General features: G+C 41.3%; 7 protein-coding genes across 8 annotated transcripts in view; 1 reads left to right on the forward strand and 6 right to left on the reverse strand.

Moving 5' to 3' along the window:
- The window catches only part of LOC108050261 (nuclear receptor coactivator 6), a 47,496-nt gene extending 37,839 nt beyond the window's left edge, over window positions 1–9,657 (reverse strand). Inside the window, 2 exon segments of the mRNA XM_044459119.1 lie at window positions 8,010–8,755; window positions 9,380–9,657. Of these exon segments, the coding sequence (XP_044315054.1) occupies window positions 8,010–8,040 (31 nt within the window). The 5' untranslated portion in view covers window positions 8,041–8,755; window positions 9,380–9,657.
- Window positions 9,658–9,965: 308 nt separating this feature from the next.
- On the forward strand, window positions 9,966–13,965 carry LOC108050287 (cullin-5). 2 transcript variants are annotated; one of them, XM_017131897.2, is made up of 7 exons: window positions 9,966–10,070; window positions 10,149–11,758; window positions 12,038–12,158; window positions 12,218–12,575; window positions 12,638–12,816; window positions 12,876–13,025; window positions 13,094–13,965. In XM_017131897.2, the coding sequence occupies exons 1-7, from the start codon at window positions 10,062–10,064 to the stop codon at window positions 13,229–13,231; spliced, it is 2,565 nt and encodes an 854-aa protein (XP_016987386.1). In that variant the 5' UTR covers window positions 9,966–10,061; the 3' UTR covers window positions 13,232–13,965. The 2 variants fall into 2 exon arrangements, with proteins under 2 accessions (XP_016987386.1, XP_016987387.1); XM_017131898.2 differs by lacking the exon at window positions 9,966–10,070 and having other exon boundaries at window positions 10,140–11,758.
- A 160-nt stretch (window positions 13,966–14,125) lies between these two features.
- Window positions 14,126–17,666, reverse strand: LOC108050288 (NAD-dependent protein deacetylase Sirt7). Its single transcript, XM_017131900.2, has 3 exons — window positions 17,655–17,666; window positions 17,240–17,428; window positions 14,126–16,905 (listed from the first exon to the last, which is right to left on the reverse strand). The coding sequence occupies exons 1-3, from the start codon at window positions 17,664–17,666 to the stop codon at window positions 14,746–14,748; spliced, it is 2,361 nt and encodes a 786-aa protein (XP_016987389.2). The 3' UTR covers window positions 14,126–14,745.
- Window positions 17,667–17,981: 315 nt separating this feature from the next.
- LOC108050301 (serine protease snake) lies at window positions 17,982–19,583 on the reverse strand. The gene is made up of 4 exons (XM_017131924.2): window positions 19,384–19,583; window positions 18,913–19,186; window positions 18,363–18,678; window positions 17,982–18,300 (listed from the first exon to the last, which is right to left on the reverse strand). Exons 1-4 carry the CDS (start codon window positions 19,466–19,468, stop codon window positions 18,025–18,027), a joined length of 951 nt encoding a protein of 316 aa, XP_016987413.1. The 5' UTR covers window positions 19,469–19,583; the 3' UTR covers window positions 17,982–18,024.
- Window positions 19,584–19,905: 322 nt separating this feature from the next.
- LOC108050248 (venom protease) lies at window positions 19,906–21,279 on the reverse strand. Its single transcript, XM_017131818.2, has 3 exons — window positions 21,144–21,279; window positions 20,815–21,088; window positions 19,906–20,723 (listed from the first exon to the last, which is right to left on the reverse strand). The coding sequence occupies exons 1-3, from the start codon at window positions 21,241–21,243 to the stop codon at window positions 20,135–20,137; spliced, it is 963 nt and encodes a 320-aa protein (XP_016987307.2). The 5' UTR covers window positions 21,244–21,279; the 3' UTR covers window positions 19,906–20,134.
- A 257-nt stretch (window positions 21,280–21,536) lies between these two features.
- On the reverse strand, window positions 21,537–23,212 carry LOC123037582 (serine protease snake). Its single transcript, XM_044459015.1, has 3 exons — window positions 23,046–23,212; window positions 22,703–22,973; window positions 21,537–22,410 (listed from the first exon to the last, which is right to left on the reverse strand). The coding sequence occupies exons 1-3, from the start codon at window positions 23,134–23,136 to the stop codon at window positions 21,822–21,824; spliced, it is 951 nt and encodes a 316-aa protein (XP_044314950.1). The 5' UTR covers window positions 23,137–23,212; the 3' UTR covers window positions 21,537–21,821.
- Window positions 23,213–23,508: 296 nt separating this feature from the next.
- Window positions 23,509–25,044, reverse strand: LOC108050302 (probable dimethyladenosine transferase). Its single transcript, XM_017131926.2, has 3 exons — window positions 24,880–25,044; window positions 24,030–24,742; window positions 23,509–23,745 (listed from the first exon to the last, which is right to left on the reverse strand). Exons 1-3 carry the CDS (start codon window positions 24,935–24,937, stop codon window positions 23,596–23,598), a joined length of 921 nt encoding a protein of 306 aa, XP_016987415.1. The 5' UTR covers window positions 24,938–25,044; the 3' UTR covers window positions 23,509–23,595.
- Between the last annotated feature and the right edge of the window lie 234 nt (window positions 25,045–25,278).

The following is a 25,278-nucleotide window of genomic DNA, read 5'->3' on the forward strand; positions in this document are numbered from 1 at the left end:
ACTTCCTGTTTAGTCCCCTCTGTTCGTGCCGCTTTCGATTTTGTTGCATTTCTCGGACACTAACCCTTTCTCTCCTTGAGCACGCGATCACAATTAACCGGCATTTAGTAACTCAGACGCCTGGCGGGTGGATTGTTCCCTCGAAACTATAACTCATTGGATACACAGGGAATAAATTGCTATGGTAGCCAGCTTATGGCAGTCTTCTAAACGCGAAAATGTACTCTTGGAAATTAAAATTAGATTTACTCTGCCTCGCTCGTAAAAACGGGGGGAACTCAAAACTTTTTTAAGGGACAGATCTAAAGAACCTCGCCTAAAGAAACTTTTAAAATGGGTTCAATGTAGTATATTATATTATATTAATCTGATTCTTGCCAAAAGACCATTGAAATGTAACATTTTCCTTGTGGCGCTGTCAACCTTTCCCTAATAACCATCTTTCGCTTCGAAAAATTTTGCGGCAAAAAAATTCCACAACTGCCTTTAACGATCCGGACACTTGTACAAATGTTTACCCGCTGAATTCACAATGAGGCATTGGAGGGTATAAACCAAACCCGATTCAGAAGCAGAACGATTCAGAGCCAAAAACTCAGCCGAGGGGCACGAAAAGAACCAAGCGTAACGGAAGGCAAAAAGCAAACTCAAATTCGGTTTTATTATAATAACTGGCGGCCGACATAATACTCAAACATGCATTAAAACATATGTACTTTAAGCATATCTACGTAGATAATGTGTGCATACTGTGCATTTCATTATTTTATGGTTGTTGAAATTCCAGTTGTTGCTAATCGTAATGGTAAATGGTAATTTATAGGTGTAGATTATACATTTTACCATTATTTTTTAAAATTGTGGCTGCGGTAGGAAAATATAATGTTAGTTTCTCCCCTTGTTAAAGCGTTTCATTTATTAAATTTCATATATCTTTTTTATCATTGCCAATAAAATTACCCATTTTTGTTATTTATTTTTGTTTATATCAACAAATCTTCTTATAATTTTTAAAATCACTTAAAATCAAATTAAACAAAAAATGCACAAAAATGGTCCTAAAATGAACTGCATTTTCGTTTGGTTAAATGTTTCTCCGCATCGCTTCATACGCAGAAATGCATAAGTGGCAGGAGCCCAACATGAACATTCAAAGACCATTAACCCATTAACAAATGGAGTTCCCCTTCCCACCGGATTTGCTAATGCGACTGCGAATGTCAAGTGGCATTGTACAATGCAGAAATGCAGAATGCACACATGAGCGATCCCCGTTGAAAGTGGATGACATGCAAAACGCAGCCGCTGGAGTGCAGTAAGATGCCCGGGGCTTTCCCCTTTTACCCTGTTTCCGAATTGGTAAGCGCTCGTCAGGCGGTAAAATTTTGTTAATAATGCAACCATGAGTGAGCATCGGAAATGCATGTTGTATTGTGTGTTGGCTCTTATGTTTCTGCTTGGCTCGAAGTTTGTCACACAGGAAACAAGTCGAGCCAATAACAACACATCACTTTGAATTGAAACAGGGAAAAGGCTGTAACTCCAACTGCTATTTTGTGTTCAATAAAGTCTGCGAGGAAGAGAGGGGGTTAAAAATCTGCTAATCTCACTTGACAACCAGATTATGTTTGGCGGCATATTGTATGGCAACCATTGGGGGTTGTTCTTTTGAAAGCCAATTTTGCATGTGCAGCATTAATTTAAATTTTAATATCATATTTCACACATTTGGGAGTGTGATCCACAATACTGATTTACGGGGATACTTTCTTAATTATAAATATGTCTAATCTGTATTGTGTTTAAATATTACAAAACAATTATTTGTACTGTAATATTGCATTTATCGAAACTTTAAACTAATTAGGAAACCACCATAAAATGAAATCTGAAAAATAAATTGGAGAGTATTTTAATTTGTTTCAAAAATGTATTATTATTATTAAATCAAAGAAAGGAAAACTAGTTTTGGTAGTCTACATTTGAATCTATAAAAAAATCCATCTAAGGTTGTATTAAGGTTTAATCTACATTTTCATTTGGTGCACTGAATGTCGTGAAAAACAAAAGCTATTTATCTGTTAAGAGTACATATAACACAATAGACAGAACTTGCCTAAATTAGGGCCTTTCAAAGAATCTCGAAAATACAATTATTTCCTGCAATTCCCCATTAATAACAAATAAATACACAATTCCCAAAGCTTTCTTTCCCTCTCTTTATTACTATTCTTTTCTCACTCTTTTTCTCTAATGTAGAGAACTTGTGCGGTTGATTGCAACGTTGCCAGACTTCACAGGCAAACGTCGAAAATTAATTATGGCTCCCCACACACACACACAAAAACAAGAGCGGAGCGATACAAAAACAACAACATTGAGCGGAAGGGGGGATGGAAATAAACAACATCCAACATATGCAGAGTGCAGACAGGACGACGACGATGAGGATAAGAATGAGGATGGGGCGGAAGTGAAATTGGAAGTGGAACTGGCAGAGAAGGACGTGTGGAGCAGCAGAAGGTTCAAAAGTTGGGAGTTTGCGCGGCAGCCGCAAAAAAACCTGTACACAAATTATCTATAATAAAAATGCAAAACTTTGCACACGCATATATACATATACAAACCAACCATATGTACGAATGTACATTGAAAAAAGGGTTGAAGAAGCGACATGTCGAAAATCAAAAACTCTCGACTCTCCAGAGAGCCAAAAAACACAGCAGCAATAACAACCGGAGAAACAAACGGGATAAATGACAGATGAAACGCACGCGGAGAGGAAAGGACCCTTGACCCTTCTGCTAGTTTGTGTGTGTGTTGTGTTGGTCCTGCGAACGAAGGTGAGCAACGAGTAATGCTCTGGTTCTGGTCTGGAATCGGGATTTAGTTTGTCGAAAACTTCCTTCCCGACTCCATTCCATTTCCATTGTTCGTCCTCTGCTGGAGATGAAACCGGAATAACCCCTAATGAAAACAGCACAACACTGGTGCACAACAATTGTTATTGATTCGATTAAAGGGGAGTGAGATACTTACACTCACTCAATACACGGTAGCGGTTAGACAATTTTGGAAATATGTAATTTAAGGGTTTATTCATTTTACGACTATTGAAGAACAAAAATATTTTTAATGCCAAAAAAGGTGTTCTAAAACCGACTTAACATTTCTTTTAAAGCTAAAAAGCTAAGAAAATGAATACGTAAAATGTGTCTTTATCAAGTCCCTTTAAAATCATTTTTTCAGACTTTTATAAATTTTTATGGTAATAAAGAGAACTTTTGGCCAATTGTAAACTTCGCAAAGTGTATCTAAACAACTAAACATCGCTGTATGATACATGTCTAACCGGCGGATATCAGCCGCATATCCGTCGCCGCCATATTAGACAGAGGCAAAAATAATTTATGCCCAGGCTACGTCTGTCCCCCTTTTGGCCTCCGTAATGACCCCAGCCACAGTTCACAACTGGCAACCGGCAGTGGAAATTCAGCTCTGGGATGATACATGGACACAGCATCGGAAATTGGTCGATTAGTCGAGGGGGAAATATTTGGAATGTGCCACAACAATAAACGACATGAAAGCCTGCGATTTCCTGAAAAGTGTTGGAAAACTTATTCACATCCTAAATAGTATTGCCTACTATTTTGCGTTATTTGTTTTGAATGATTTTTATTTTACAAGGTTTGTTGATTTTCGATATTAAGAAAACTATGCAGGTTTTAACTACAATAAATTAAATTTTTTTTGACTTGGTTACTACTAAATATTTTCTCCTAATAAAATCTTTTCGTTCATAGATGATTTTCCCATTTAACCCATGTGAAATTGACTTCGCCACGAGGCTTCATCTTTTGACTGGCTTGCTCGCATTCCCGTTGTTATTGGCGCTAATTCCGACGTGCTCCCAAAAACAATTTCCTGAGAGCGCATTCGCGATTGTCGTCGTCGTCGTTTTCCACATCGTCTTTTGGCCACTTCGACTCGCCCCGATTTTTTAATAGATAGATACACATCGCAGCCAGCGGCGCGCGATTAACCCCCAAAAAGATGTGTCAACTTTTTACTCAACCGCCAAATGGCCAACCCCAAGGATTCGTCTCATTTTTGGAATAATTTGATTATTTTGCTTTTTAAGTCATTACCAATTTTAGAAGCTAATTTTTTTTATAAAATTGATTGGTGTTGCCATTTCTAATTAATGAGCAAATAAGTTCTTGTAATTCCTCTGGATAGCTAACAAATAAAAATAAATATTTAAATAAAAAATAACTGAAGTATCTTTGCTAAAAAGATCTATTTCCATAAAATATTAAACAATATTGACATATTAAAATAAGTCAACTAAAATCAGAAAAACATGGAGAGTAATTATAAATTCCCGTGGAAATGTTTTTTTGTTTCGCTAAAAAAGTTGTTATGTTGAACAAAACAAAAATATTATTAGAACCCAGAATCAAATTGATTTAGCTGGCAACCAGCTTTATTACCCGGCAAAGAAAGTGACAACCTCGACGAAAAAAAAACGGGAAACCACAAGGATTCGTGTAATTTGCTGCACAAGCCTCGACGCTAGATGAGAAAACTTTCCCAGATTTCCAAGAAATCAAAGCAATTTAATTAGGGAAAAGCCAAAAACGGAAAGTGCTGGTGGGAAAGAAAGAAAGGGGAGTTAATAGCCCGATGCGTTGCTTTGGCAACTTTTGCCAACTTTTTTGCAGCTCCGAGATGAGGTCGAGGCTCTTTTGTGTGCCAAGATTAATGATGTGACTCGACGAGGATGACGATGCTTGGCATTGCGACAAGGAGTTTTTAGGGACCCTTCTATATGCTAATCAAATTTTCATTCCCCGACATTGTTCTTGGCCTTGCCTGGCACTCGTAAATCATTGCACAAAAGCGAAAATGCCAAGAGCAATTAGGCACAACAAAGAACAAATGCACTGATAACAACTCGAGTCCAGAGAGAAATTGCTGGAAAATTATCGTGAGAGAAAACGAAACCTTGGTAGAGCGTCGCCCCCAAAACTCTCAGTTGATAAGCAAATAAAATTTATAGCGAATGTAATACTGGGCACAAGGAATAAGTTCCAATAAAGCTCTTTATAACACGAACATTAGCACTTATAAGCAAATATATATATGTAGTTCACTTTGCATACATGTATGTAACCATTATGAGTCATTGAAAGAATCGTTGAATCATTATCGAGATTTTAATCAAATATACAAAAATGGTGAAATTAATATATTGCTAGCTACATACATATGTTAACGATTTATATCATTTTATTATATCATTTTATTAACCCCAAGGTACTGGGTAACTTAAAAATATCACATTTTTGTGTTTCTTTTAAATTTTAAATTTGTTCAACATCTACTGTATTTGCACTTGAACAGCAACAAGTTATCGCTTATCGGTTGGTTAATTCCATATAAACATTACGAAATGTTTTACAAAAAAAAAGTTCCTACACAATCAAAACAGTAACCTTGATAAGGTCTCATTTATTTATTGATTAATAAATAATGCTGACCCAAACTGTCACCGCAATACAATTAAACCATGTGAAAATTTAAATAGGCGACGATTCTAATGGCGCCTAATGGCCTGGAAAATCGATTTTACCTTAAACAGAATTTAATGACTCCTTGTCACGCGTCAACGCGAAGAAGACAGTGCGAAAATCGAAGAAATAAAAACAAATCGAATAATATTGGCTTCAACGCCTTCTCCAAATAAATTCCAAGGGTGAATTCCTGCTCGACTTTCTAAATCGAGTTTAAGCCGAAATCCCAGAGCGATTTTCCCCAGACAATAATAATGGCAATCAATCAACCGGTAGATGGAAAAACATTTTCAGTGTAAACATGCCAACACGCCTTTGTATATTCGCTTACCCCTCGTATCACATGTAAACACTGTAAATATCGATAACATTATCGGTACTGGGTAGAAATAGGGTCAGTGTAGATTAGGAAATCGAATTGTTAAGAAGTACGACTCACGAAAAATCACATTCCAGTTGTATTTAACGAAATGTTGTGTATTCATTTTAAGAAGTTATTAAATAACTCGAAACAATTTTTCTAAAAATACAAAATAAAACAAATTCTCTGACATATACCGATTTATAACTCAAAACTAATTTTTGTAAAATTCATAACTCGATCGCTGTTTTCGATGTTTTGTAAGATCTTAAAAAATAATTTCTCAACAATTATCATTACACATTTTAAAGCATTATAAACTACTAATTTTTTTAATATACAAAATGGAAACCAAACTAAGCACTTAATTCTTTATCGTTTTAGGTTACCAACTAAAAAAAAGCAACAGGCTTGTTACATTTAAGTAGAAACGGAAACTATTTGCGAATATCATAGATCACAATCAAGTTAGTTTAACCTGCCTTAAACCCGTTATTAGCTGCAGTTCTCGCGAACCAATTAATCGTAGCTACTTAGACTTGATGCTATGCTTTATATATTTATGTGTAATTTTTGACAATACCCTGCAATTGTTGTAAATGCAAGTGCAATAGAATATATGGGCGGTTTGTCGTTAGCCACGCTTATTCATTCAATTTGCTGGCACGTTTTGTACGATTGCATTACACACGACAACCCTGACCTACAAAAGCGGAAAATAATACAAAAAAAATCAAGCAAATCCTACTGCTTGTTTTTGTTGCTCTTGTCTTTGCTTTGCATCGAAAATTGTTTGTGCTGGCGCTTGAGCACAGTTTACATTGAATGTTATAAATAAATTAAAGGAACACACAAACATGCGTGGGTGTGTGTGTGTGCGAGGGGCCGGACAGTCTGAGTTTCCAAGCGATGCACGACTAGCATTCAACGCTAATTGCAGTTGATAAGTGGACAGCATTCCTCAACGCCAAGCAGCTATGCCTGAACCCATTATTATTTACCCAGACCCAGCATGGCAGTGAAAATTCTAGATAAGTGTTCTCTTCTCGTTGTCTAAAAAAATGTTTTTTGTTCTAACATGACAAGTCTACCTTGCATTTCGTTGACCTCAAAGATGTTATATTCAAAAAAGAAAACAGGAAGAATAATAAAAACAACAAAAATAATGTACAAAATAAATACAATTATAAAGTAATAAATAGATAAGTAAAAGAAGTGAACAGTTTTTCAATAACAATTAACACTTTCTCTAGGTTTTTAGAAATGATACATTTTTGTTAAAGAAATGTTTTAAAATATTGTATGATTGGTTATGATTTTTAAAATAAAATATTGAGAACAATGTTCTTTAAAGATTTTAGAGAATGCTAGAATAAATTATTCTTATTCATTAAATTATCGATACTGATAAGCTAAAAAAGAAACAACCCAAATTAATTCGTCTGCCTTTTATCATGTAATTATTTCTTCCATAATATTTATGGCCCTGGCAAAAACCAAACACGAACAAAACAAACCAAAAAACCAAAGTTTGTGAATTTTTAGTTTTTATGGCTTTTGGTTGCTTTCTTCCCAGACGCACACACACTTAAAAACAGGAGGGTTATATGAGCCACATTTACATTTGCTTAAGACAGTGACAGATACTTTCTCTTTTCCCCGCTCAAGTGATGAAATTCGTGTTAAAAATAGAATAGCGAGCGAGTGAAGAGCGAGCAAGGAAAATAGTTGTCTCCTCTTCCATTCATATTTGTGATTTAGTTTTTTAACTATTAAATAAAATAGTAGTTTTTGTCACTGTACAATAACCGAATAGTTGGATTGTTGGAGATGTTTACAAAGTTCAAGAGTTTGGGAGCAGCTGCGCAGCCAGCGTTTCGAGAGAGCGCGTTTATTTTTAGCCCAAAAACGAAGAGCAGCGAGAGCGAGAGCAAAACAGCGAGAGGAGAACATGCGCAAAGTGCATTTTAAAAATCAAAATCGGATGCTGCAGGCTCTCGCCCTCAAAATTTAGTGTGATTACGAGTGTGATTTTTTTTGTTGTAATTTTTTTTTTTGTATTTTCTCACCTGGTCGATCCAATGACTGTCTGCGACTCATTGGCAATAGATTTGTGCTTCTTGTGTTGTGTGGTTTTTGGGGGGTTTTAGAGACAAACGTCGGCTATTGCAATATTATGCCAAATTTTATTGCTTCATTGGTTATTTTTTGTTGTTGCTGGCTCCGTTTTCGATGTTGCTATTACTTATATTCTTTTGCCGCGCTGCTTCTTACTCAATTCTATACACTCAACACACAAGCACACGGACATTTTTTTAATTTCATTTCACACGCGACTGTTGACTTTCTTTTTGCCCCCTCTCTCTTTCCTTTTTTCATACTCTGAGAACACGACAGATGTTGTTGTTGGGGGCTTTTGATTTTAGGTGTTGTTGCTTCTACTATTGCAATTTGTGACGTGTTGTGGTGATTTGTTTGTTGCTGGCTTGTTTTTAAAAACGCATTTTTGACAACACACACATGGGAATCACTCACACGCACACACGGATGCAGCCAGCACACACAAACACACACACTCACGCTCGCGCGTCACGTCAATGAACGCAGTTGTTGTTTTCGTCACTGAATATCGCTTTTTCCGTGCATTTTGCTGGTTAATCGCACTTGATCGGCTACTGCTCATCTGAGCCTTGTTTATTTACATTGCCGCACGGGGCTAGCGCATTTTCTGCAATTTTATTCGTTTTGCACGGCCGTTTCAACGAGCGCCGCCGCCGCAAACAAAGAGAAATGGTGAATGTAGTGTGACCGCAGCCTATTTAACAAAATATACCATTAGCATTACGGAACAATTTCATAAAGGAAAATTAGGGTTGCCACCTGTCTACCAAAGTTTCTCAGGTTGTAAACAAACAGGCGGTACAATAAAATCATTATTAATTAATTTTAACATAAACTTTACTTTTAAAAATTTATATAGTTCCTTTAAAAAGCACTTCTCTAAGCTTTTAGTTGTTGTTTTTTTATTGTGTATATATTATATACATATTTTACTAGTTGTTTGTATTATAAATTTAGTTCTCTGTATGTAATGTATTAAAAATAAACATTACCCTTTAAAGTAATATCATTTATTTTTAAATCAACAGTGCAGGCTTTAAGGTTGTTATATCAACATAACGTAAAATATTACGCAAAATATTGAAATGCGGAACTAGAACTATCGCAACAGCCTGACAACCCTGGATAACACGAAACATTCGCTCGCGCAGACATTAGGTCGGGGACGTGTGCTAGAGTGAGATGGCTAGCGGCAAATGGTTGCTTACAATACTTCCGTTTCACTCGCGCACGAAGAGGTAGAGAAGAAAAAAACCAAAACGAAATGGGCAAACTGGCGAATTTCACAAAACAATTGACAAGAACATTTGACAGTTACACTTTAAACGGAATCCCTCGGTAGTTGAAGATCGCGGAGCTTGGCAACTTTCCCTAATTGTCTGCGAGTTACAGCATTTCCGCAGATTTCCCGCACTTTTGCTGCATTCCGAAGATTCGGGATTGTTTTTTGTTTTTATCGACTGCCACAGTCGATAGGTCGATTGTGGAAGCCGATTTTTAGGCACTTCATAGATCACAAGTTGTACAACACCTTCAAATTACAAAAGATTTAAATGGAAAATAAATAATTTGAAACACGTAATTATATTAAATTAATAGGTAAAATATAACACCGTTGCGATTACGATTAGGCGCTTTTTGTCGTATATTTTAAATATAACAATGCTCACTGTGGACAGTGCGATACTAAAGTGTGGGAAATCCTACTTGTTAAATATATATATGTATTTATTTTATAATTAAACCATTATGTTTATAAATATATATTAACATTTGTAAGAAGTTGGTTAAATAAAAGTTATTTTTCAATCTATCGCACTTTAAAAGAAATTGAGTGTTGAACAATTTTTCAAACAATTTTTACCGATTGGTAGTTTTAAAAATCATCGGTAAAAAGGTTTTAAACGATAGGCTGGCTGAATTTTAATAGAATCTGGTATCACAATTAATATAAATGAAGTGAAGCCAGCAACAAAAACAAAGAGATTGCTACGATCAAAATGCTACGGGTAAGTGACCCGATCAGCGGGAGAATCATCTATATACATATACGCATGTGTTAATTTTGTTTCTGTGCTATGCGGCAGGCAACGGGGAAACGGGACAGGGACATCTTTGAAGAGGTTTGGCCGGACAAGAGGCGGATTGTTTTAAAGCTCCTGCGCCAGGATACGGTGTCGCAACGCGAATGGCAGGACCTCTTCTTTGGCGTCCACTTCGTTTGCCTGTGGGACGAGAAGGGCGCGGCCAAGATCTACGACTGTCTGCAGCAGGACATCGTCGAGTTTATCGTCCAGGCACAGAGTCAAGTGCAGGCTCAACGCGGCGAACAGGCCCTCCTGGCCACCTACATTGTGGAGTGGCGCAAGTTCTTCACACAGTCCAACTACCTGCCGCTGCCCTTTCGCCAGCTTGAGCAGTCTCCCCAGGTGAAGCCCTCGACTAGCGGCAGTTCCTCCTCTGCCTCCGCATCCGTATCCGCGTCGGGTGCGAGTACGAGTGCCGCGGCGGCAGCAGCTTCAGGCTCTTCCTGCATCGGCCAGGCTGGAAAGTCGGGAGCCTCCACCTCATCCGCCGCCGGAGCCTCTACGTCAGCCGCCGCCGCTGCTGCCGCCTCCACATCCGCCTCCACAAGCTCAGCAGCTGCAGCGGCAGCGGCTTCCGGAAGCGGGAGCAGTAGTACCTCCAGCTCCAAGAAAAATCCCACGGAAGACAGCCCCGTGCGCAAACTGATGCTGGACTCATGGAACAAGCACATCTTCCACGACATCAAGCACCGCCTGCAGGAGTCGGCCATGAAGATTGTGCACGCCGAGCGGAATGGCGACGCCTACGATGCCCAGTTGGTGGTGGGCGTGCGCGAGAGCTATGTGAATCTCTCCTCGAATGCCGAGGACAAGCTGGAGATCTACAGGGAGAACTTCGAGATGGCCTATCTCAAGGCCACCGCCGAGTTCTACCGCCTCAAGTCGGCGGAGCAGCAGCAGGAAAATGGAGTGCTGGCCTACATGAAATACGCCGACTCCAAGTTGCGAGAAGAGGAGGTGAGGGCCAAGCGTTATCTGGAGCCCAGCAGCTTCAGCATACTCACATACACACTGGTCAAGGTGCTCATAGTGGATCATCTGAACTCCATTATTGCTGAGTGTCCGGCTTTGATCAGGGACTATGAAACGGAGCGTTTGAATCTCATGTTCCGCCTTATGGATCGCGTGCTGCATGGCGTGGGCGTGGAGGCCATGATGGGTGACCTGCAGCGGCACATTATGTCCGCCGGACTGGCCGACATGCTGTCCGCATCAGAGGTGATCACCCAGGACTCGGAGAAATACGTAGAGCGGCTACTAGAGCTGTTCAACAAGTTTAGCGACCTGGTGCGCAACGCCTTCAACGACGATCCCCGCTTCCTCACTGCCCGCGATATCGCTTTTAAGACGGTGGTCAACGACACCAGCGTGTTCAAGATGGAGCTGCCCACAAGCATCGCCAACCGAGGTGTTAAATACACGGCGCCGGAGAGCAAATGCCCGGAACTGCTGGCCAACTACTGCGACATGCTGCTGCGACGAACGCCGCTCAGCAAGCGCCTCACCAGCGAACAGATCGACGCACGCCTGCGCGATGTCCTGCTGGTCCTGAAATACGTCAACAACAAGGACGTCTTCATGCGCTACCACAAAGTTCATTTGACGAGGCGGTAAGTGCGTATAATTAAATGGTTTCAAAGATTCCCTGGTTACTTTAAAAAGCCTGAAATAAAAAAGTACACAAATATTTACTTCCCCGAAAAGGTTACTCAAGTTGATATTAATTTAAGAACGATTTTGTATAATGAATATGTTTTTTTCGGTCAATTTGTACGTATCGCTTAAGCTTTTTTTTTTTGCTATTTCCACACAGTTAGTCATATACAGTTTGGAACTCTGATTCATTGTCTTGTTGAATCTTACATTTCATGATTTCCATAAAATTACAGCTTGATTTTGGGAACAAGTGCGGACAGCGAGAAGGAGGAGGACATTGTTGAGTGGCTGCGCGAGGTGGGCATGCCGGCGGACTATGTGAATCGGCTGGCGCGCATGTTCCAGGACATTAAGGTGGGTTCTATTAGATAATCTATGACTTCAGCAAATTTACTTATCTATTTAATCTGCAGGTCAGCGAAGATCTGAATACTCAATTCCGCACCTCGATCAGTCGGCACGATGCTATCAACATTAAAATACTCAACGCGGGCGCTTGGGCCCGGTGCTCGGAGCGAGTGTCAGTCTCACTGCCTATCGAGCTGGAGGACTACATTCCCGATGTGGAGGAGTTCTACAAGAAGAAGCATTCCGGTCGCAAGCTTCAGTGGTACCATCACATGAGCAACGGCACCATCACCTTTGTGAACAACTTTGGCCGCTATGATCTGGATGTGACTACCTTCCAAATGGCCGTCTTGTTTGCCTGGAATCAGCGGCAACACGACAAGATCTCCTACGAGAATCTTCGCCTGGCCACTGAACTGCCAGGTTAGGGTTAACTATTTATTAGCTGTTCAGTTATGTTTTAAAACCTTGTCTGTATTTTAAAGATCCCGAACTGAGGCGAACTCTTTGGTCACTTGTGGCGTTCCCGAAAATAAAGAAGCAGATTCTGCTCATGGAGCCGGCGACCATCAGTTCGCCCAAGGATTTCGCCGAGAACACCATGTTCTATATCAATCAAGAGTTTGCCATCGTCAAGAATGGCAAGTCCCAGCGACGAGGAAAAGTGAGTACAGATAATAGATAACTTGTAGACAATCCGTAATCGCTGTTTGCTTCCCCCAGCTCAATCTCATCGGGCGCCTGCAGTTGAGCACGGAACGCTCGCAGCAGGAGGACAATCAGTCCATTGTGCAGCTGCGCATTCTGCGCACACAAGAGGCCATCATCAAGATCATGAAGGTGCGCAAACGGATGAACAACGCTGCGCTCCAGGTGAGTAATTGGATTGGAAATAAGGCCATTCAAGAGATTCTAAGTTCGATTCTTAAATTGTTTTTCAGGGTGAACTCATCGATATACTGAAGAACATGTTCCTGCCGTCCAAGAAGATGATCAAGGAACAGCTAGAGTGGCTCATCGAGCACAAATACATGAGGCGCGACGATGACGATATTAACATGTTCATCTACGTGGCCTAAGCAGCTGTTCCTGAACCCGGCTCTAGTCTCAGGCCCATCTAAGCAATCATTCCCATTTCCATTCCCCCCAAAACGCTACTCAAAAATATCGCCGCAGCGATTTTAATCTCAATGCCGACGTGCTCAAAGCACGCGACCTATTTCTGTCTATGGAATTGGATAATTGTATTATATGGAAACGTGATTCGCTGCTGACATTGCGTCCTCAGAGCATTTAAAAGACCCACATTTCAATTGGCACCCGCTTCTCGTATCCACGTCCTGTATTCATATCTGTATTCGTATTTGTGAAACTTTGTATTTTTATATTGGCCCACTGGCAGCTCCGGCGTAGCTCTAGGTATTATGTTTTGTGCGGTATTTGCACCCTGAAAAGTCCACGCCCATGCCCACGCCCTGCCCCCCGAGTAATATCGATCGATAGCGTTAATCTAATCAACCTGCTGTTTTCTATGTGTGTAGTTCTCCCTTGTTTGTTTCCGTTGCCTGGTCTTCTGTTGATTCTTGGGTATTTTGCAATGTTCCACGTGAGACTCACACACCCACACAGGGATTGAAACCTCCTGAAGGTTGGGCGGAAGCCAATTATACGCTTCCGGTCATTCTCAGCATGGAATGCCTAATCACACACAAGCACTCACACACACGCGATCGCAAAACTACAACTAAAATAGCAATACTTTAAGTTTAAGTTAATCAATAAACTTGGTTCTACACAGATAATGAAAGCTAAACGATTGGAGTTCTGATTTTTATAAGGGTGGTACCGGATTAAATTAGAATTTAAAAAAAAAGTCTTCAATTTCAATTCTCATAATATAGAAAAGAGTACAATTTTGTTCAGTGCTTAAATAAATTAATCAACTTAAGGGTTATTAATAAAACACGACAGCATTTCATTATACCATAATGCCATTTTGTTTATTTAACTTAAATTTTTAAGGGCGGAAGATAGGTTTTAAGCGTGGTTAAGTAAAACGCTAAATAATTTGGCTTAAATTAAAAGCAATTGTAGGAAAAATTTAAACTGATTAAAAGTACTTAAACAAGTGCAAGTATATACTGAAATACCAAGACAAGAGTTTCACAATTGAGACAAATAAGTTTCACAATTAAAATACAGTTAATAACTGACTTAATAAATAACTTAAATAGACAAAAACTTAGCGACATTCCCTTAGGTAAAAATATCATCCATAATGACAAGGACACCCGGATGGTACATATTAAAAAACTTGTACAAATTATGAAAACGGAACCTCAACCTATGCTAGCTGGCACTACCATCTATGCTATGACTTATTATCCTAAAGCTAAAATACTATTGAAGCGAGCATATGTCTCGGTTAGGGCAGGTCTCCTACACTTTAAGTATTCTTAGAACAAATTTAAGATCAGAAGTTTTTAAAGAACAATGACTTAAACTTGTCTTGCTAGCTTAGCTTTAAAAAAAAAGACCCACCCTAGTTTAAGGGGCGACCATCACTGCCGTGAAGGATTTATCATCTGGTCATCTACCTTCGCTTCCGTCCCTTCTTATAGCCCTTGCCGTACCATCCCGCTTGGGTACGAGCCAGTTTCCTGGGGAAACTCGTGCTTAGCTGCTGTTTTCGCTTGGCCGTCTCCGCCGCTGCGATGTGTGCCAAGGATATATTCTCATCGTAGTCATCGTCATCGTCGGATGTCGGACAACAATCGCAGACCACGAACCGACCGCTCCTGGCCCGTTTCTTGTGCTTGCGCTGGCTGAGGTTCCAACGTCGATAGAACTGGCACTCTAGCTCCGCATACCGATCGAAGCAGAAGTCACAGCTGGCTGCGGATCGATTCATCGCAAAGTTTGGCACCACCTGCGAGTTCCAGATGTTCAGGTCTGCTGGTGGCGGTATGAGGATGCTGTGCAGGCCGGAGTACGCGTACTTGGCATCGTACCAAGTCGGCAGCTGGCGGAGCAACTCTTCATCGCTGTTTTGCCTTAACAAATCGACCTGGGCCAGTTCGCTTTCCTCTTCCTCCTCTTCGTTATCATTTTCTGTAGTGGAGCCTCCATCGCCATCGCTCTGGACCTGGATATTGAGCGACTGAAAGGCAGGCGGCAGGACCATCTTGGGTTCGACAAAGGGCGTCGACAGTGGCGCTCCAATGGGTACCAGCGGAGGCAGCTGAAGTGGCTCTAATCTCAGCTCAACAGGGAGAGCGGTAACGCTTTCTACATGAGTTTTTTGTATGGCGACTAGCTTGGGCAGTTCCAGGAAACCATTGTTCACCGATTCTTCTTTTTCTTCTTTAAGGGAAAGAGGTTCGAGCTTGGGCAGCAGTTCCAGAAGATTCAGATCTTGCTTAAAAATGGTGTTCGGGCTCTCTATTTCTTCCAGTTTCACTTCAGTCTCTATTTTAATGGGTGTATCCTTTAGCTGTGGGGTGGTGTCAATCTCCGTTTTTATCTCCCCATTTGTTTCCACCTGCTCCACCTTAATCTCCTCGTCCTGGCCATTGATCACCTTGAATTTCTGACGTAGCTCCAGGTTGGTCTTGACCCTTCGCCCATTCTTGATGGGCGTGCGTATGCGGGGACCCTTGCCAATGGGCAGGTCGCAGTAGTTGTAGCTGCAGCTCTCGCTGGAGATGGTCGAGTCTTGCGTTTCTTCAGTGGTGGTAGTGAAGGCTTCCTCCTCGTCAGCGTTTTTAAGCAGTGGTTGCGTCAGCGTGTGCAGCTCCTCGGGCATCAAAAGCGTTGCATGTGCGAAAATGGGATCCTTTTCCTTGGTGTAAACGGGTACTGGAATGTGAAGTAGATGCATCAATTGCGCCATCACCCGATCGCATTTCCCATTGATCTTGATACTGGCAATCCCGTCCTTGGGCGTCCACTGCAGGTTAACCACACAGATTTTGGCTCGCTGGCGCGCAGGCCGATCCATCTGCCACAACCAGGTGTATTTCTTGAGCACCTTGAGACTGGAGCCCAGGCAGAGGATCACATCCGCCCGCTCCGAATGCGCAGTGGCTCCCGCCCAGTTTAGCGGCCACTTGACGTTCCCTCGCTCTCCGAAGTGCACAATGGTGTCATACAGAGGCTCCGAGCAGCGATGGCAAAGGCGGTGGGTTTTGTGGCAGTAGCGGGCGGTCATCTCCGTGGTGTCAAATTGGCGCCAGTAAACGCTATTCGGCCGGCAGTTTTTGCACACCTCCACATACATGTTCCCATGGATTTCGGAAAGCGAATGCCTCGGTAAGCCGGATCGCAAGTGCAGGCCATCGCAGTTCTGGGACACCACATGATGCAGAAGTCTCCGGCGGTGCAGCTCGTAGAGTGCCATGTGTGTATAGGTGGGATTGGCGCTGGACAGATCATGCTCCCCGATATCCTGGCCCTTCTGCAGTAGCGTCCAGATGCCTTGGCTGCCGCGATAGTCCGGAATCAGAGCAGCCGTGCTTATTCCGGCTCCAGTATAGCAAACTAGGTGCTTGGCCTGTGAAATAATGTTGGCCAGCTGCTCTACCTTTGCCTCGATCACCTGCGGCGCATCCTCGCGCTCCACCACTCGCTCTTTGTAGATCTCAACTCGCTCCTTGCGCTTCTTGGTCGCCTTCACTATATCCGGGTGCTTCTCCAGGAACTGACTGTCGCTCGGTGAGCGCAGCGAGTCGCATTTCCGCAATATCATCGATACCTGTAATAATATTTCGGTTTAGTATAAACATAAAAGGGATAGTTTGGAACATCCTTGCAAACTTAATATGAGCAATAAATCGTAATACCGATCAGTAGGTTTTTTCTCTAGGTTTAATTATTTCATATTTTTAGATTAATGATATAGACATCCAAAAAGGATCTCTGAAATAGGTTATAATATTCTGGAGGCACTATGATACAAACTTCTGCTTGATGTTTTCCAAGGATATATGAAATATTTAAATCATATAGTGGCCAAAATTGGAACCTTCTCTGCAAGGGTATAAAACACACACGATAGCAATGCGCACACACACAGGCGCACTAATTACCCTTCGCATGGCATCCTTGCGTCGCCGCTTCTCATTGTCCTTCTTGGCTGGATTCATCTTGGCCCGCGTTATATAAGCCTGCGCCACGTCCATCTCTTGCTTCGGCTCCATCTCCATCAGCTGCTCCTGCTCATTATCCTGCTCCTGTTCCATGATCCGGCACAATTGGCAATTATGCGGGGCCTTTAACTAAAGTGTGGCGCAGACAGGAACGGGGAAAGTGTGTTGTGGTATCCTGCGCAGGATATCCGCTTACATTTTAGTTGTCATACTGGTTCGCACCTCTGGCCATTGGTAATTTGCAATTAACGACAACTTTTGTTTTGTAAATGTTTCTTTTTTTTAGGGAAAAAAAGGTAAACAACTATCGATGCCCAATCGATAGGTATGAGCTATCGATGTTGCAGGGATGCACAGCAGTCACCATGCAGAGATTCTAAATTCATCGGACCGTTAGAAAACCATTAAGCAGTTTCAGTTATGAATATCTTTAGAGGTATTAATTAACCAATAACCTTTGCGGAGATGTTTTTATCATTTTTTTCTTAAAAGTATAATTAAATTAATATGTATTTTAAATTTGAGGTACTCATAAATATTAACAAGAAATACAAATACATAAAAATCATATTCATTTTGAACCTATGAAAATTAAAAAAAATTTTACTCTAATTTAAATTGTATCCATTTCCAAACAAGATTACTCTAAACATATACAGTTTTATCATAAAATGAGTAATAATTGGGTTGGTTTTATAGTTGGACTGTCATTTATTAATACATTTTTAAAATTTGGCTATGGTTCGGGTTATCCAGTTCAGATAAGGATACACGCGAGTATATATTCCGGGAATTCCCGGAGTACCACAGGACAATCCTGCCGATGTAATTGCTACAACATGGTACATGCAAGGATATTTTTGGTGGTAAATCAGTAGAGGACCGCCGGAGTCGCCGTTACAGGTGTCCCGGGCCATCTCCGAACCCACACAGATTTGGTTGCTCGCATCGAATCCCCGCGGGAATTCTTCCAGTTGCCGGGTAAGCAGTTTTTTGCACACCTATGGAAGTTTGAATTTAAAATATCATAATTTTGATGTTGATTTTCCGTGAAAATGCGTACCCCATCTCTGTACTGCTCCAGCTTCACTTTGAGCAGCTTGGCCGAGGGCTTTAGCGCAGGTCCTGTGCTTCCCCAGCCAACGGCTATAAAGGAGTCGGAGGAGCGTTCATCCTGAAACGGAAGACAGGCGGGGTGCTTATAGAGATCGAAGATAACATCCTCCATCAGCTTGATTAGTCCTATATCATGGTAGTACTGGGGATCCTCATAGCCCGGATGGATTACATATCCGGAAACAATATAATCCCTGGGCGCCGCATCATCTTCGTACGTATCAAAATCGAGTTCGCCCAATCGCACCACATTTACTTCTCCTCTAAAAACCAAATATTCTTTAATTGTAATTCTTTTGCCGACAATACATTTTAAATATGTAGGAATTGTGTTCCAAAAAAGTTTTTAGTTTTAGAAAATTAAAAAAAATATAATTTTGAGTTAAATCTATAAACAACAGATTAAATCGATCGACTATTTAAAATTAAAATGTATTGGCGGCTTAACCCAATATTAAGACCGCAAAAACCCCCTTTCCGTAATTTTCAGTGCTTACTTTTCCGATTCCAGACAGTGGGCAGCGGTTAAGACGAACCGCTCGCTGATCAGAACGCCACCGCAAAACCAGTCGGTACGACTGAACAGATCTTGACGACGTCCCAAGCGTGCCGTGTGCGGAAATTCCCGAGGCTGGGCCGGATGACCACCTACAATTAAGGGCGTGTAGCTCCTGCAATTGTCGATGACCCGGCTCTCGATCGGAGCACCTGGGAGCAGGAAACCGTAGGAGATTGTCTCCTCAAAAACACTCTTCTTATATCTCGTGCAGGCTGTGGGATATTGATTTAGCTTATTAGTATTTTATAACTTACGAAATCACGAAGAACCGTTGAAAAACACTTTTCTTAAATATTATTTGATAGCACTAACCATTAAAAATGTAACTCCTGGTATTAAGAATAAAATCGTTCTTATATTTCTAAATGTAAACATAAGTGGTGTAGCTTTCTTATCAAAATGTACTTACACATGACTATATCCATATCCGAATGCTGGCCAAAAACACATGCCAGCGGAATGATTAGCAGGGAAAACTGCAGAGGCGTCCACATCTTCTGGTGACGATCGGTAATCGACTGTGAGATCCGAACGGGTTTGGCTCCCAATTAGTTACTGATCGATCAGCTGTGGACCCCCATTGGAAGCGCAGGTGAGGTTCAAGGGGGTAAAAGCTAATAGAAATCCCCGCTCTTCAACCGATTAGCCCGATTTGTTTTCTTTCACCTATAGGTATGCAAATCGAAAGACAACAATTGATATTAAAATTGTACTTTACTGTGTAATAATTAAATTTAGAATAATTTGGAATAATTATCAATTAGGATCGCTGGTACTTACGTGGGCTTATATTATTGCAAAACTACAAAACGGTTGAATAAAAAAATTGAGTTTAAAACATTTTAAGGCTCTCCAAAAAATTTTAATCTTCGATTAATTATCTAAAATTGTATTTTCATTTTCATACGTATAAGTAAATGAAGCAATCTCATTATCATATCAGGTGTAAGCTTCCTTACATCTTTATTACATTCAATTCGTTTAAATTTAGTCTGGTTCAGTTACAATCTTGAAAGGAATAGAATATTTATTTTGCATTATGTAAGTCCATTTTTAAGTAAAGCAAATTTAAAAAATTTCTTTAAAAACTTTACCTACGATATTGACTATGGTTTCGATTTGGAATTTAGTTTCCACTTTTCTTATGTAGTTCAGATTTACTAAATCTTGGAAATCTCCTGTTTAATCCAGTCCAGGTAGAAGTGCACCCTTGTGTACAAGCCAGGCAGGTCTGGGGTGTCGCAGGACGTGCTAACGGATGTGATACCCATTACATGGTACATGCACGGGAAGGAATGATGATAGATCAGCACCGGTCCACCGGAGTCGCCGTTGCAGGTGTCCTTGTGCTGGCTAGATCCGACACAAAGTTGTGTGGTCCGGTTATAGCCCTCGGGAAGCTCATCATTACTTTCCGTCGTAGTGCTGCACCGAGTGCGGTAGTTGAAGAGCTTCACCTTCTGCAGCTTCTTGTTCTCGGTGCGAGGAACGATCTCCAATTGACCCCAGCCGATGGCGATAAAGGAGGAGTCCGATCCACCGTCGGCGAAGGGAAGGCACGCAGGATGCTTGTACTCGTTGAAGGACACTTTTCTATCCAAACGCACCACGGATATGTCGTTGTAAAGGACCGGGTAGTGAAAGTCGGGGTGAATAGTGTGGTCCTTCACCGTAAAGTCCTCAGGTTCGGCATCGTCGCTGCTGGTGTCAAACTCCAGTTCCCCAAGCCGCACGATATTCACTGAACCTCTAAAAAAAGATTTATAACATATAAAATAAAAGCTTTTAAAATCTGTATGTGGCCTAATTAGATTTTGTTTGTGATTATAAAAATACGTACATGGGCGAGAAATGACAGTGCGCTGCGGTTAGCACATGATGTGTGCTGATAAGTGTTCCTCCACAAAACCATGACAGCTCGCCATCATCATCGTTTCGATTTCCTAGGCGAGCAGCGTGGGGAAACTCCTTGGGCAAGGCAGGACTTCCTCCGATTATAAGGGGTGCATAGCTCTTGCATTTGTCCAGGGTCTTGTAGATAATCGGAGCACCCTCCATCAGGAAGCTGAACTCAGATGTCTCCTCCCAAACCTTCTTCTTATAATCCGTACAGGCTGTGAAGGCAAAAGTTTAATTAAAAGATCTCTTGAGAAATTATGACCCACCAACTTTTTACTATATCCGGGTCTTGAGCCGTTACCCCATCGACTGATAGGATCACCAGGACTGCTCCCAGCACGGCAAGCATACCAGGGTACGCACTCCTCATCGTGTGACTGCCTCTACGATCAGTGAGAAACTAAAAGCATTATTAGCTGCCAATAGGCTTCTCTTTGAGACTGGCTTAAGTGTAATCTCCTCAGGTGAGCTAATAAGCACTGGGAAAATACGCGTTTTTAATGATAAGAAATTATATGTATACTTATACTTGCTCACGGTTTACGCAAGCAGAAATTTAATACAAAACAAATCCAGTTTGACAGCCAAGAGTATTGTATCGAAAAGTTCCGGGGTTATAACGTTCTTGGCTTAGCGGGTCTTCCAGAAAATATATGTTTCATATTTAATAATAATAATAATCAACTTTATTCACAAAAAATATAAATAATTTGTCACGACTTTGAAATCATCGGCAAGTGAACAATTTCAGTGGAAATGCAAACCTGAAAAGCTCAGTTCGATTTTAATTTCAAACAGGTTTTGGAGAACAAACTCAAATGCATGCAAATTTATTAGCCTGGTGGAAACCCAATTTTTATTTAACAAATCGCATATTTATGGCTTTCTGAGAACCCAGATTGGGGACTAAATGGAAACCACTAAGCGAAATGCCAAAACATATTCACTTTAAGACTGATAGGCCAGTTCCCCCTTAATCCAGTCGAGGAAGTAGTGCACCCTCGTGTAGGGACTTGGAATATCTGGTGTGGAGCAACCAATGCCGGCAGACGTGATGCCCATGACATGATACATGCAAGGAAGATCCTTGTGGTTGGCCAGGACAGGACCTCCAGAGTCGCCATTGCAGGTGTCCTTGTCGTCTTTTGATCCTATGCACAGTTGGCTTCTAGGTTCGTAGCCCTTGGGCAGTTCATCGTTGGCATCGGTGGTGCTTACACACCTGTCACCATAGCCTTGTAGCTGAACCTTCAGCAGCTTCTTGGACTCCTTCTGGGCGAACTTCTTCTGGCCCCAGCCGATGGCGATGAATGACTCGTGCTTCTCTCCGTCGTCGAAGGGCAAACAGGCAGGATGCTTGTACCTGTTGAATTTGACTTCCCGATCAAGTTTAACCGTTCCGATGTCATTGTAGAGTGCAGGGTTTTTGTATCCAGGATGGGCCTTCAGGCTGAGCACGCCGAAGTCCTCCGGCTCAGCATCGTCCTCTTCCGTGTCAAACTCCAGCTCACCCAAACGCACCACATTTACTTCTCCACTGTGAAAAAATTAGAATATATTGAAATAAATTTGAAACAATATTTTTCCGAAATAAAATTAATAAACATAAATGTACTAGTTTCCGTAGAAACGGACGGACATGGTTATAATCAAAGAAATATATGCTTTAAGGGGTCGGCAATATAGCCTCGATTGTGTTGCAAACTTTTGACTGAAATTATAATACGGTTTGCATGGGTTGTTTACCCATTAAATTACATTTTAATAATCAAAAACTGTAACTATTTATGGCAGATATGCCCATTTGGGTCCTATAACTTCATACTTACTGCACAGAGTAGAAGCAGTGGGCTGCTGTGAGCACCAAGCGATTGCTTATCAAGGTTCCACCACAAAACCACTTGGTTTCGTTGTTAGCGTTCCGGTGGCCAAGACGAGCTGCATGGGGGAATTCCTTGGGTTCTGCCGGTGTGCCATCTACAATCAGAGGTCGTGATCCATGACAAGAATCAACCGTCTCATAGGTAATCGGTGCATCGGTAAAAAAAAAGCTGATGGCCACGCGTTTCTCGAAAACAATTTGTTTGAATTTTGTGCAAGCTAAAACGAATATATATATATATGATTTTAAAATAGTAAATAAATGATTTGGTTTTCACTTATCGCTTTTACCGAGCTGGACGGCTGGATCCGGGTTTTGGCCGTAGACAAGGCCGGTGCTCAGGAAAAACATCAGCAGCAAAATCATTCTAAGCGATCGCATGGCCAAAGTTATTGATTGGTTTTCAAACTGCAGTGGACCACGTTCAACCGGCGACTGAGCAAATCGAAGTTAATCAGCTAGTTTTCAATTGCGCACTTTATAAACACCGCTCTCCGGCATTAAACACAGATCAGCTGATTCTATTCTAAATACAGTATTCATCAATAGGGAAAATCGTATTTTATTAGCCAAAAAGAAAATCAAAATCGTTTCTTTAAAGACGTTGGTAAATTAAATATTTTAAAACGTCAAAAAGATTCAATAAATATTATTAGCATTGATTTCTTCTAATTGATATTAGATTTTAGAAGGGATTGCCAATTAATATCTACTGTACTAGAATGGAACCAGTTTGGCTAAGAAAAAAGGTACTGAGGTTTAATAAAGTTCGTTGGCTTAACATTTATATTAATGTTGGTAAAATTGTACAAAGTTTAACGATCTAATGAATAAATAAAACTAATTGAAGTGTATGCCAGCTGAATTAAAAGCCAGCAGAAGCTTCATAAAGTCGTCAATGTCCATGCTTCTCGCACGTTTGGTGGCCATATCCTGTTCTTCCAAGATACCAATGACTTTCGCCTGCATGTTAAAGTCATCTTCGATGGGCTGAGGGAAATCAATATGTCATTTTCTTGATAAAAAATAGGTTACTGAATTATTATTTCTTTTACAGAAATGCTACATCGAAATATGGTTTGGATCACATTATAGACCCCAGAAAGGCAGGACTAAATAATCTTTTACCAAAAGTCATATTAAGGAGTTTTGGAAACAACTAATATTTTAAAAAGACCAAATAAATGTAATAATACATGTGTCCACTATCCAAGTCCAACAAAAGGATAAATCAAACTATAGAAAATCGGCTGAGGTGCATTCGCTTGACTCACCTCGTTCCTGAGCGAACGATACAGCTTGTAGTTCTTCTCGAGCATCTCCAGCACGGAGGTGACCTTAAAGGTGGCCGCCAGCGTCTTGTTCTTGCGCAGAAAGGCGATCCGCGTGAGGCCATCCCATTCGGTGAAGTTGACAGGTGGCGGTGGGTTCTTCGGCTCCAGCCGTACCACACTGCTCTCGACCTTTGGCGGCGGCTTGAAGTTGTTCTTGCCCACCTTCATAAGCATGTCGACGCGGGCCAACAGTTGGGTATTGATGCTCAGGCGGCAGTAGAGTTTGTCACCCGGCTTGGCCACCAATCGCTGGGCAAATTCGCGCTGGAACATGAGCACGGCGCAACGGAAGAGTGGGCGATGGAGCAGCAGCTTGAAGATCAGCGGCGAACTGATTTGGTACGGCACGTTGGCGATGCACAGGTCAAAGAAGGGCAGCTCCGCCTTCAGAAAGTCGCCGATGAGCACCTGGAGTTTCGGCTGCAGCGGAGTGGCCTGGACACGCTTCTGCAGCTCGGCGGCCAAGCGGGTGTCTATCTCGCAGGCGATCACCTTCTTGGCCCGCTCCAGCATGCGAACGGTCATGTTTCCCGTACCGGGACCGATTTCCAGCACCACATCGGTGGCTCTCAGAGCAGCCTTCTCCAGCATGGTGGTTATCACCAGGGGATTCTTGAGAATGTGCTGTCCAAAGTCCTTGTTGAAAACGATACCTGCCAGAAAAAAAGGAGGAGTAATATAATTTCATAGATATTTAAATAATATAATTGCACACCAATTTCCCGCGATGAACAATACATTTAGTTATTGTTTACTAGCAGATTATGAATGCTTCGGTTCAGGAACTTACCCTGCTTCTGCACCTCGGTATGTATGCGGCTCTTCTTTTCCGTTTTGACCTTCGGCATATTGACTAGCACTTGTTTTTTGCCTTTAAAATTAAGAAATTGCAATAGATATTTATTTGTTTTGACTTTTCTTCTTCTTATCGGGATGGCAACATGTGCACTGTTACTTAACAGACGCTAGAGATGAACCCTCTACCGATAACTCCTTGTTAACTGACGCTGTTAACCGCTAAAGGGGGCCCTTCTGTTAATTCAAATTTATAAGTTTAAGTAATTTTTAATTTGCGTGAAAATAAAAATACTGCTGAGAACATCTTGTAAATTATTATGGATATGTGTCCTTAAAATTAGTAAGGTAATATCCATACAGTGAAAATCCTTTACAGACACTTTACCCGCTT

The sequence above is a fragment of the Drosophila rhopaloa genome, unplaced genomic scaffold (assembly GCF_018152115.1).
Source record: "Drosophila rhopaloa isolate 14029-0021.01 unplaced genomic scaffold, ASM1815211v1 contig_178, whole genome shotgun sequence".
In the NCBI taxonomy this organism is placed as follows: domain Eukaryota; kingdom Metazoa; phylum Arthropoda; class Insecta; order Diptera; family Drosophilidae; genus Drosophila; species Drosophila rhopaloa.